Source organism: Loxodonta africana, chromosome 1 (assembly GCF_030014295.1).
Source record: "Loxodonta africana isolate mLoxAfr1 chromosome 1, mLoxAfr1.hap2, whole genome shotgun sequence".
Lineage (NCBI taxonomy): Eukaryota > Metazoa > Chordata > Mammalia > Proboscidea > Elephantidae > Loxodonta > Loxodonta africana.
The window spans coordinates 98,728,797-98,741,046 of NC_087342.1; the positions used below are offsets into that span (position 1 = coordinate 98,728,797).

General features: G+C 50.8%; 1 protein-coding gene across 3 annotated transcripts in view; it reads right to left on the reverse strand.

Annotated features, from left to right (window-relative positions):
• Positions 1–12,250, reverse strand: part of CPNE5 (copine 5) — a 140,052-nt gene that overhangs the window by 25,761 nt on the left and 102,041 nt on the right. For all 3 annotated transcript variants that reach the window (XR_010322004.1, XM_003403939.4, XM_064285316.1), the window contains exons 11-12: positions 6,024–6,065; positions 3,689–3,764 (exon numbers count right to left, since the gene is read on the reverse strand). Coding sequence is in view for 2 of the 3 variants with exons in the window: in XM_003403939.4 (XP_003403987.1) it covers positions 3,689–3,764; positions 6,024–6,065 (118 nt within the window). In the remaining variant the exon portion in view is untranslated. The remainder of the gene's footprint in view (positions 1–3,688; positions 3,765–6,023; positions 6,066–12,250) is intronic.

Here is a 12,250-nt window from a genome sequence, read left to right on the forward strand (position 1 = left end):
CTCAGCTGGGGTGGGGGCGTCTTCTGGAATCTCCTTCTACCTGCCCTGTGAGCAACATGGCTGGTGTGGGGATGGGATGCACAGACAGGTTCTAAGCCAGGGAGCCATGTGGTCAGATCACCATTTTGGTGGAGCACTCTGGGTACTAAGTGGAGGACTGAAGGAGGTAGGAGGGCCATTAGGAGGTTGTTGCAAAGCCCCCACACAGGGGAGATGATAAGGACATGGTGGACGGAGATGAAGGGAACAAATGTTGGAATATTTGGGTGGTAGAGGGGCAGGATTCAATCGTGGACCAGATGTGGGCTGGGAGGTAATCAAGAATGACTCCCAAGGTACCTTGGGCCCTAGTGATGGGAACACTGGAGAAGGAGCTGGCTGGCTAGGACGGAGGGAGGGAGTGGGGAGGCTTTAGCTAACGTGTTCAGTTTTGGAAGGTTAGCCTGAGGAGGATAGGAGCCTTGGTGATGCAATGGTCAAGCACTCAGCTGCTAATTGAAAGGTTGGCACTTTGAACCCACCCAGTGGCTCCATGGGAGAAAAGAGCTGGTGATCTGCTTCTGTAAAGAATATAGCTTAGAAAACCCTATGAGGTAGTTCTACTCTGTCATACAGGGTTGCTACGAGTTGGAACTGACAAGTCTAACAAGCCTGAGGAGGGGCCAGTTAACAGCTGGACATGGAGTCTGACAGGATGATGTCAGGGCCGGAGATGTGGGCCTTTACTGTCAGAAGCTTGTTCTCTCTTTAGGCAGCTCTGACTCTAGGAGGGCCTTCCTGAGCCCAAACAGGGAGTGACACCCCGCCACAATCCAAGGTCTGCCCTCCGGGGCTGCCAGAAATTTAATTCATTTTCCACCTGTCCATGTTTCTGATATGTGAAGACAGCATTTCTGCTTCCCAAGTCTGCCTTTCTTTTGTTGAATGCAAAGGAGCAAGAATCAACCACTGAGAAAACAATTGAACTTTTTCTCCTTTTAGCCTGAGAGATTATGGCCTCTTCTGAGCCTGTCAAGCACCCTTAGACACCCAACTCCAGGAGGCCTGACCCCTTCCCTTCACCTCCCTAAAAGCTTCCTCAAAGGAGACCAGAGGAAGGAGCCTACTTCTCTCTGCCTGGGTGGGCAGATGGGGAGGGGAGAAGCCACAAAGACAGCCCTTCCCTTTGTAGATGCAGAAAACAAAACAATTTACTCAGAGTATTGGAGCCCCTTCAGAGAAATTCATCCACCCTCCATCTTCACAATAGCTTTGTCTGATCTAATTCAGCGTGTGTATAATAAACACCTACTGTGTGCCCAGCGGAAACCCTGATGGCGTAGTGGTTAAGAGCTATAGCTACTAAACAAAAGGCGCTCCTTGGAAACCCTATGGGGCAGTTCTACGCTGTCCTACAGGGTTGTTATAAGTCAGACTCCACGGCAATGGGTTTGGCTTTTTGGTTTGGTGTGCCCAGTGCTGCCCTGGCACAACAGAAAGGACTGTCACTTTCCCTGCCTTTGGGGACTATAAAGTCTCAATGGGAACACAAGACCTACCCATGCAGAAAAGTGGTTCAGTTCAGGGTGCGGGGAATGGCATCCCTTTTCAGTGAACGATTTGCCCTTTGGTCCTGGTTTTGCGATAGAACCACAACTGAGGCCAATAAGTGAGGGCCAACCCAACTAAGAGGGATGACCTGGGGCCTGATGCTAAGTCCTGTGGCCAGGCCAATGAAAGCCCAGGAAGCCAGGCTCACTGGAGCTTCCTGGGCTGGAGAGTGTGAATGATTGGCTCTTGGAGGAGGGGGTGAGTACATCCCCTGGGGACACAGAACTCTGTGCTGAAGAACACCGCCCCCCCCATAGTTGTCCTAGAGTGGAGAAGTCAGTTGGGTGGGGAGATAAGAAATTTGGAGATATATCAGAAGGGACTGGTACCAGAAGCAGCAGATATTCTGGACTTGGTAGAAGGCAGAGCCAGGAAAAGCAGAAGCCGGCATCTGCCGAGCAGAGAAGTGGCAACAGAGTGGTCTGAGAGGAGTGGGCTGAGAGCTGTAACACACTTGGGGCTGCAGCAGCACCAGAGGCAGCTGAGACCGCGGGCAGGCCCGGGCAGCAGCAGAAACCCTGGACGAGAGAGATAGGCCCAGAGGTGGCACAGGACACCTATCTGAGGCACTGGGAGGCCCCCAGTGCGAGGCACTAGGGGTCCCCCCAGTCTGAGGTACTGGGGTGGCCGCAGTCTGAGGCACTGGAGGGCTGGGGTGGTGTCTGTCCAGAGTGCAGGGGTTCTGCTGCCGACTCTGTGTTGTACACCCCACATAGGGTTGGCCCTCAGATCAGTTCTGCTTCCAGAGATGCTGGTCTAGAACTGTCCCAAAGTTGTTGGTGGAGAGCTGGACCAGCTATGAAGTGGGCAGAGCCAGCCAAGAGATATGCCAGCCCAGTGACATAAGACTAAACATTGACTCTTCACCATGAAACCGCTGCTTAAGAGTGAACACTGACTTCTGTTTATTGTTTGCTATCTACTTTCCTGTATTAACACCTGGGGAGCGTCTTGTGTGTTCTGGCTCTGATCAGATGGACGTGATATTTATGAACAACCTGCGACTGCATCACAGATACAGCATATGTACACTGTACAGGGCGAGGAATTCGGATTCAGGGATGGGAGTCAAATCCAGCTCTTTAACTTCACTAGCTGGGTGGCTGCTTACATGAGGAAAATACTACCAGACCTGCAGGGTGCTTGTGAAATGGTAAATCTTCTGGCACACAGGCACTCAATAAATGACAGTAAATGACAGCACTTTATGTATTGGTCACTCAGGGCCAAGCACTGTGCTATTAATTTATTTAACCTCAGCTTATTATCAGTTCAGTGACTTACCCAAGGTCACACAGCGAGTAAGTAGTAGAGTCAGGATATGGATACAAGCTGTTATTAGGATCATAACTATCCACGGTTAAGGAAGTTTGGCACAACTGTTCTGTCCATGAGTTAGAAGGAGGAGAAAGCACAGGAGGACAGAGGGGCCGAGGAAGGCCACTTAGAAGAGTAGGACCAGAGCTAGATTTGGACGGTGGGAAGGACATTCCGTGAGAAAGAGAACACACAAGCAAAGGCTCAGAGGCAGAAATTGTCCTTTGAGGGCAAATGCTATCACCTCTAGAGAGAATTAGGTGCCTTGTTCCGAGTCATCCAGCTAGTGGTGGGGCTAAGTCTAGACCAAGGCTTCCTGGCCCCTATTCTCTTATTCTGGACTCTTCCCTGAAATGCAAAGATACTCAACAGGCCCTGAAACCACTCTGATTGAGGGCAGGGGGCAGCTTTGAACTCAGGATTTGGGTCCCAGGCCTGGAACCTTCTTCTCATAGTGTCCCCCACCCCACCCCTGTTCTCTTTCTTCTTTCTCTCTCAGCAGACCTGCTCTTTAGCTGAGTACTGTAACTCACTGATTTGGAGTCAGACGAGTCTGGGTGGTTTGCCTCTTGATTCTGCCACTTACTGAACGACATGACTTTAGGCAAGTTCCCTAACTTCTCAGACTCAGTCTCCTTCACTGTAAAATGGGACACTGACACCCACCTCACTGGCGAAAACACAAAGCCCCAGCCCAGTGCCTAGCTCACTGTAGTCCTCAATGCCTGGGAGCTATTTAAGGTCATCAGAGCAAACCCCAGACTTCCGGGGGCAGCCTCACCTCGTAGATGTTGAATTGGCTCTGCCCGCGGGCCAGCTCCCGGTAGCTGGTGGTGAATTCCCCAATGAAGTCATGGCTGCAAGGGAAGGCTGCTGCTGAGATCTCAAGGCCCAGACTGGGCTCCACCTCTGCCCATCCTCCCACCTCTCACACACCCCTTCCCCTGGTTCCCAATTCCTCCTGGGCCTTTGTCCCAGGGACACCTGCCAGCAGAGAGGCTGGGTCCCTGGGAAGTGAGTCTAATATTACCCATGGAGCAAAAAACCCAATGGTCACCCAGCAAAGGCGCCCTGGAGGAATGAGACCCTGGATGGACACTTTTAGATGGAGAAGAGAGAACCAAGAGGTTCCTGGGATGGACAGACCCCAAGGCTGGCAGGAGTCAGGAAAAAGTCTCACACAGCAATCTGAAGTTTGTATAGAACATAGCCACCAAACGCAATGCAAGGCTCCTATTTGGATTCTGGTTTGAACAAACCAGAAATAAGAGGTATTTTGAGGACAACTGGGGAAATTTGAATGTGAAATACATATTAGATAGTAGTCAAGAAGTATTGTTCAGTGTATCAGGTATGATAATGGTATTTTTGATTATGCAGAAAAATGTCCTCATCTTTTAGACATGCTCAATAAAATACTGAAAATACTTAAAATACATCGCCATGATGTCTGTAATTATGTCGGCAAAACATGTACAAACCAAGAATGGCAAAATTTAACAATAGTTAATTCCAGGCACCCATTAAACTCTTCTCTCTACTTTTTGGTATATTTGACATTTGTCCAATAACAGCTTGTAAAAAGACAATTAGAGCTTTGTCCACCCCAGCAGCAGGGGGTGTTTTCTGTGGTGCCCACAACTTCTGAGGCTCTGCCCCCACACACTGTGTTTTTGCAAATGCAGCAAAAACTGAACAAAGCAGAACTCCCAGTATTTACCCCGTGGTCAGCTCCCTCCTAACCTCTGCTGTCCCTGTTAGAGGGCAGCGGTTACAACAGCACTCAACGTCCTGGCCTGGGGCGACCTGCTGGAGAGTGATACCTAGAAGGTGTCCCCAGGACCTTCTCTGCCTTGAGCCCACTCTGTATTTTGACAGCTTGTTTATAGCTCTCAGCCTTCAGGCTGTGAGCTCCTTGAGGCCAGGACCCAGTGGCACGTGACAGCAGCCTGCAGTTGACATGGAAAAGGAGAATATTCCAGGTAAAGAAGTATGGGCAACTCCAGGGTAAGAAAAGGCAAATCATGGATGGAAACATCCAGCTGACCTGCCCGGCTGTGAGGTAGTTAGAGGAGAGGAGATAAGGAGGAAGGAACAGAAGGAAGGAAGAAGGGAGGGACTGAAGGTAGTGTTGGCATTAGAGTTTCTCCATAGGAAGGTCTTAGGGAAAGCAAGCTCCTTAGAAGGGGGCTTGGGGATTTAAGTTCAAGCTGCATTATTTAAGAAAGCCCTTTACATAAGACTGAGACAACATCACGGTCCACATCACAGACTTGGGAGATACCAATGGAGATTATAGGGCCACCCCTGGTGGTGCCACACAATGTCAGAATGACATACTTAGATTTGGTTCAGTGGACAAGTAGGAGTCAACAAGAGTTTCAGATTATAGCTGTGAGAGCCTCTTCTTGTCCTTATCTATGAATTTCCAGAACATTGGCTCCTTGGGGGCACTCAGATCCATAGAAAGGGAAGGCACTGGCCTCCGAAAGACCCTAAGTGGGAATACCCTCCCTGCCCCCGCCCCCAAGCACAGCCCTACTCGGGCACTGCCTATGACTCCTGGGAGCCCATTCTTGTGCATCAAAGCTTCCCCTCCCATGACCTGGTCCCTTGGTCCTTGCTCCTGCAAACAGCACCTCTGACAAAAGGAGGGCTATGCGTATGATGGGCCTCCCCACTGGAGAGCTGAGCTCATCTTTTGCATCTTGGTGGCCCCACAATGCTTAGTTCAAGGTCTCACATGGAGAACGTGTCCGTGAATGCTCAGGGGTCATCACTATCTGTCCTGTAGAACATGTGCATTTCAGAAAATTCTAAGTTCTGCCAAAGCTGGGGAGATTTCAGGCACTGACCGGCCACTTGGCAGTGATTTGGGGCCAGAAGGCCTCTTATGCCCTTTGCACCATACCCTGCAGGAAGGAGACTACTTTGTGCTTAGTGCAGCTGGTTGGGGTCCAAGGCAGCGGACCTCCCGCAGGATAGCCCAGGCTCTCCCACCCCCAGAGCTGCCATGGTGGGGCCTGGGCACAGCTCTCCCCTTGTGTGGTCACGGCCCAACCTCCCTCCCCAGGGCTGCCTCATCACTGCTCACCTGTGCCCTCCTACCAGCTTACCTGCCATCTCGATCCCAGTCGTACACCTCCACCTTGATGGTCCTGTAAGGCAAAGGGCCCATCATGGGATAAGCCTGACCCAGACCCAAGTGGCCTGAGGACAGGGCTCTCCTGATGCCCCCAGACCAGAGAGGGTGAGGGGTCACCCTCCAGGCTACAGGGCCCTAAATGGCGAGGTAGGTAGCCCGGGAGACAAGGGGAGCTATCTTGGGGCCTTTTAGCTAAGGTCTTAGGGACCAGGGCAGCCCCAGAGCTATGGAGGGACTTCCTGGAATTTCAAGGAAGACGTGGAAAAACAGCCTCAGATTTCCTCTCACCCTACCTTCTCCTTGGCCATCCCAGGTGGGGCACAGGCCCCAGGATGAAGTCATACTTGTGGATTCTTCAGGAGTGGGCCATTATAGAGGAAGTGTGAGCTCCCCAGATCTCGGGCCTAAGCAGGGTGGGTTCTTCTGGGGAGGGGTAACAAGACTGCTTGGTGGGACCTGGTTGGACTGTGGAGGAGCCAGCCCCAATGTTCAGGGATGGGCTCAGAGGTGCTTCTTGGGTGGGGGGTTGCCTGCCCAGCGCTTCCATCCCCACGACTGGCTCCTGAGTGAGGGTGTAATTATCTTCACATTTTAGCCTGGTTGCTTTAATTAGTTTGTTTTGACTCCTGTGCATGGGGCTGGGCTTTGGGAGCACATTTTTATTTTTAGCCACGTTCCCATGGCAACAGGCTAGCGGACAAGAGGTGGGAGGAGGGAGGTGGAGGGTTTCTGGTTAACCCTTGGTAAGGGCTGCTGGATCCTCCAGGGATGGTCAGGGACAGGGGGCTTCCAGGGTCCTGCTGCAGGGTCAGAGGCTGGGGAGGCTGAACAGGCCTGGAGAGCAGGTGGTCTCCAGCCTTCAGTCCTAAATGGGGCTCACAGAGGCAGCTGCCTGGGCCTGGTCTTCTATTAACAGCCTATCATCTCGACCACGGCACAGGCCCCTCTCCTCGGGCCTCGAAGAGTCGGCCTTGGGGTTCTGTAGCCCCCAGGAGGAGGCGCTGTTTCCCTTCGGATGAGCCTCTTGGGTAAGGGGTGGGGGAGACAGATTCTCTACATCAGGGCAGAATCTGTTCTGGATTGAAGGAATGTCGGGTGTAGGTTGTGCACAGACTAGATTTTTGTAAATGAAATCTTGTGTAAAATGGTCTGGTCCTGGAAGTCCACCGTTTAAAGGAATCCTTTACACTCTCACGAAAAACAAAGAAATTATGTCCCTGAGGTGAATTAGTGGAAAGGGGAAAAAAAAACTAGGTAAGTAGGAAAGACACTGGGGTCTGGACTTAGAGGGCCCCTGGGTTGGACGCTGGGCCTCTGCTATGGGACCTAGAGAAGTCACACAACCTCTTTGAGCCACAAACTCTCATCTCTAAAGTGGGGATAATAACAGCTTCATGGAATAGCTGCAAAGGCAAGTCAGTAAAACCCATTGGTGCATGGGAGGCTCTCTGTAAAGATGCCATCTTCTCTCCACCTGGTGGCATAAAGGTTAAGTGCTCCCTTCTAACCAAAGGTTGCAGTTGGAACCCCCTCGGCCACTCCATGAGAGAAAGACCCGGTGATCTGCTCCTGTAAAGATTACAGCCTAGGAAACCCTATGGGGCAGTTCTACTTGTCACATGGGGTTGCTCTGAGTTGGACTCCACTTAACAGCACACAATAACCCTCCACTTTATCATCTGGCCACACTCAGATAGTTTTGCATATGAAATTTACTTAAAAAGTCAGAGAACACCTGAGCTTGGAGACCTGGGCCCTGCAATCTTCGATTCCTGGAATGACAAGGCTAGAAGTGACCTTAATGGTATCCAAGCTGGACCATCTGGTAGAATCACTGGGGAAATTTTCAGACACACAGACTCCAGGGTCCTGCCCTGACACATTCTGATTTTGTAGCTCTGGGGCAGGGTCTAGGGATCTGTATTTTAAAGGCTTCTCAAGTGAGTCTGCTGTGTATGTTCTAGAGTGGTGATCTCTACTCCTTCATTTTCAGATGGGGAAACTAAGCTCTAAGAGTGCCCAGTCATACAGCTGGTGAGTCTGTCCCTGCCTCCAGCCACTGGTCTGAAATGCTGAAGTCACCCAATTCCTTCATACTTGCCTCCCAGTCCTTCCCCAGAGCCCTGAGACCCCAGCAGGGCGTGTCCTCTCCAACTACTAACTCCATCAGGTGACTGGATTGGTCAGAGCCATAAGCTCAGAGGTGTGGAAGGGGAGTGCCTTAGTCACGCTCACAGCTCTAGATGTCCATGAAATCACCAGGGAGATTTTTGAAAATTCCACAGCCAGAGGGCCTGACCAACTTGCTCTGGATAGATCTCAGGCATGGGTAGTTTTGAAAAGCTCACCGGCGGACTGACGATGGCTCTGGACTACAGCACTGGTTTTCAAACTGGATTGCACACTGGGATCACCTGGGGAGCTTTAGAAAGACTGACGCCCAGGCCCCACTAGGGGTCAACTGGTCTGGGGTTAGCCTGGGCATGGGAATGGTCGACAGTCCCCCAAGGGATCTGAAGGAGCAGCCCAGGTTGAGACCTGCTCAGTGGTAGACTCGTGTACAAACTGGGGCTAGTCTCAATCAAGCGTCCAGAGATGGCTGCAGCCTGGGGGTCAGATTAGCTCAGAAGCTGCAACCTCCAGCCTTGGGGTGAGAGAAACAGTGCCCAGAGACAGGGGAAGGCAATAGGGAGAGGCCAGACACAGCTTTGGCTACTGTGTTTCCAGTTCTGTCACTGTCCAGGCCTGGTTGGCCCCCAGTCTTGACTCCCAACCCTTAGGAGAGGCCCAAATAAAGCTCATGTCCGGCCAACTGTGACTTCTGAAGACAGCACCCAAGAGAAGGGGCTTCTGGATGTGGACAATGAAATAGGCCTTGGCTGCCCACTAAATGAACATCTTATTTAGCATAAAAGGGTTCAGAACACAGAGCCCCTAATCTGAGAGACAGAGAGGTGGAGAGGGAAGACTGCAGCCCTGGGTGGCAACCCCAGCTCCTCCAGTTACTAGCTGTGTGGCCCTGAGTAGCTGGCTTAACCTCTCAGAGGCTTTGCTTAGTCCTCGGTAAAGTGGGGATAATCACACCCACTTTGGAGTTGCAATGAGAATCAGAATCAGCATTTGACATGTGTTCCACTTCCATCTAAAACTCTCAACTCCTTGACAGAGAGGGCCACGTGAACCAGCGACTACATCATCCTGAGACCAGAAGAACTAGATGGTGCCCAGCTACAACCCTGACAGGGAACACAACAGAGAACCCCTGAGGGAGCAGGAGAGCAGTGGGATGCAGACGCCAAATTCTCATAAGACCAGGCTTAATGGTTTGACTGAGACTGGAAGGACCCCGGTGGTCATGGCCCCCAGACCTTCTGTTGCCCCAGGACAGGAGCCATTCCCAAAGCCAACTCTTCAGACATGGATTGGACTGGACAATGGGTTGGAGAGGGATGCTGGTGAGGAGTGAGCTTCTTGGATCAGGTGGACACTTGAGACTATGTTGGCATCTCCTGCCTGGTGGGGAGATGAGAGGGTGGAGGGGGTTAGAAGCTGGTGAAATGGACATGAAAAGAGAGAGTGGAGGGAGAGAGCAGACTGTCTCATTAGGGGGAGAGTAATTGGGAGTGTTTAGCAAGGTGTGTGTGGGTTTTTGTATGAGAGACTGACTTGATTTGTAAACTTTCACTTAAAAAATTATTTAAAAAAATCTCTCAACTCCTCATATGCACACCCTTGTTCACTGCAGCATTGTTCATAATAGCAAAAAAGATGGAAACAACCTAGATGCCCATCAACAGATGAATGGATGAACAGGCTGTAGTACAAACACACAATGGAGTATTACACAACGCTAAAGAACAACGATGAATCCGTGAAGCGTCACATAACATGGATGCCTCTGAAGGACATTATGCTGAGTGAAATAAGTCAATCACAAAAGGACAAATATTGTATGAGACCACTACTGTAAATATTCATGGAAAGGTTTACATACAAAAAGAAATAATCTTTGATGGTTACGAGAAAGGGGAGGGGCGGGGATGGAAAAACACTTAATGGAAGAAAAAAATAAAACTCTCAACTCCTTTGTCCAAGCTTCTGTCTCCCAAACAATTTCCATTTGCCTGGACAATGCCAGCTCTACGAGGGCAGGAATTTTTCTTGTTTTGTTCACTACTAAATCTCCAGCTTCTAGAATCACCACCAAAACACAAACCCATTGCCATCGAGTCGATTCCAACTCACAGTGACCCTACAGGACAGAGTAGAAGTGCCCCATAAGGTTTCCAAGGCTATAATCTTTATGGAAGCAGACTGCCACATAAAATAAATACATTAAATAAGATAACGTATTTAAAATGATTAGGACACAACTTGGCCTAATCCTAACTACTCAGTAATTTAAGTGGGTTTGAACCGCAAACTTTTTGGTTAGCAGCCTAGTACTTAGCCACTGTGCCACCAGGGCTTCTGTTTCTAGAATAGTGCCTAGCATGTAGTTGGTGCTGTTGACTGACTGAGATCTCCTAACAACTTTGTGAAGTGGTCCACGCAGATAACAATACCGTTGTTCCACAAATGGTAAGCCTAGAGTTATGTGTCTTTCCCCAAGTCTCACAGCTGGTCAGGAGCAAGGCCAGGCCTCAGAGCCGGGAGCCACTGTCTGTGGGCATTGGAATGACAGAGCCATTGAGCGTTGTGTGAGCCTCGCCAGGCCAGCAGGGACGAGGGACACTGGCAAAGACACCGGGCAATGCTCCCTGCCCACCAAGCAGCTCTATGTGTTCTTCCAGTCCTGAGCTCCAAGGACTTCCTCCTAATGAGCCTCTCTCCCTGGCAAGGAGAAGGTACGTTTCCCTGCTGCTTCCAAGTCCCCAGGGGCTGGAGGCCTGAGGGGTTTGCCCTAAACTGACTGAGTCAGTCCAATGATGCTCAGAGAGGATCCAGGGAGGAAGAGGAGTGCCAGGGCCTGACCTGGCAAGGGGGTGAGGTTGGCAAGGCCGGTAAAGGAACTAAAATCCCAGCCTCTGGCTTCCACTGTGCAACCCTGCACTGTACTGCGGTGACTTCACCTCCTCTGAGCCTCAGCTTCTGCTTGGGGCAAACCCCGGATGATAAGACCTGCCTCATGGAGGATGTGAAATGCTGGTACTGTGTCTGACCCCTCCTCCTCCTGGGTGTCCAGCATGTGGTGGAACGTAAAGGAGAACAGACTATAAAGCCTTCCTCCAGGGCACAGGCAGAAGCATAAGGTTGTGGTGATGTTAGAGCCCCCAGCTCCTAGGGAATCCTCTAGAACCCCGTGCCCTTAATACCGTCTCTTAAAATCTACTCATCCAACATTGAACTGCGAGTGATGGATAGCGGCCTCTCCTGGGGGAACCTGGTTTAAATGGGACAAATCCTCAAGCCACAGAAAGTTCAAAGAGAGGGTAGGGAGGATTTGGCGAAGACAGAGGAAGTGCTTCCTGTGATCACCCCCACTTTATCCAACTGGAGCACTGGGCTGGCTCTGACCCAACGCCATTTCCTCAGACTCCAGCTCTGCTCAGCTGACTCACTCAGTTTGGTTTGTCTTGACTAGAGACACTGCAAAGGTAGGAGGGCTCCAACCAGAGGGCCAGCCCAGAGGGGACTTCTGGTCTGGGCCTCTTCACCTCCAGCAAGTTACATAATCTCTGGTCCTTGATTTCCCCCATCTGTAAAATGGACACATCACCAGTACTCACCTCCTAAGGTAATTCCAAAATTTAAACAAGATAATATATTTAAAATGATTAGGACACAACTTGGCCTCATCCAAACTACTCAGCAATTTAAGTACTATTCACTGGTTTCCATTCCCGTCATTCCAAGGAAACTGCCCTTTCTCATCAGATCCCTGGTTCTTGTCCTCCTCGACCTCTTTTTCACAAATGGTTGATATTTCTGTTTGAATCCTTTCTTGGCTCCCCGTCTAGTCTTCTTCTCAACCCCCTCCTAGATCTCTGACTTCCTTGTCTCCTTCCTCTTGCTCCCAATGTGTGGGCATCCCTCAGAAGGCAGGCTCAACCCCAGGGCCTCAAGCACCTGACCTCTGCTCACTCGCCCTGCTGGGGACTCCCAGACCCCCATCCCCCTGCCCCCTAGCACAACATTGCAGTGCTTATCCCACTGCCCTGAACTCTCCATGTGGCTAAAACTTTCACCTCTCTTCTC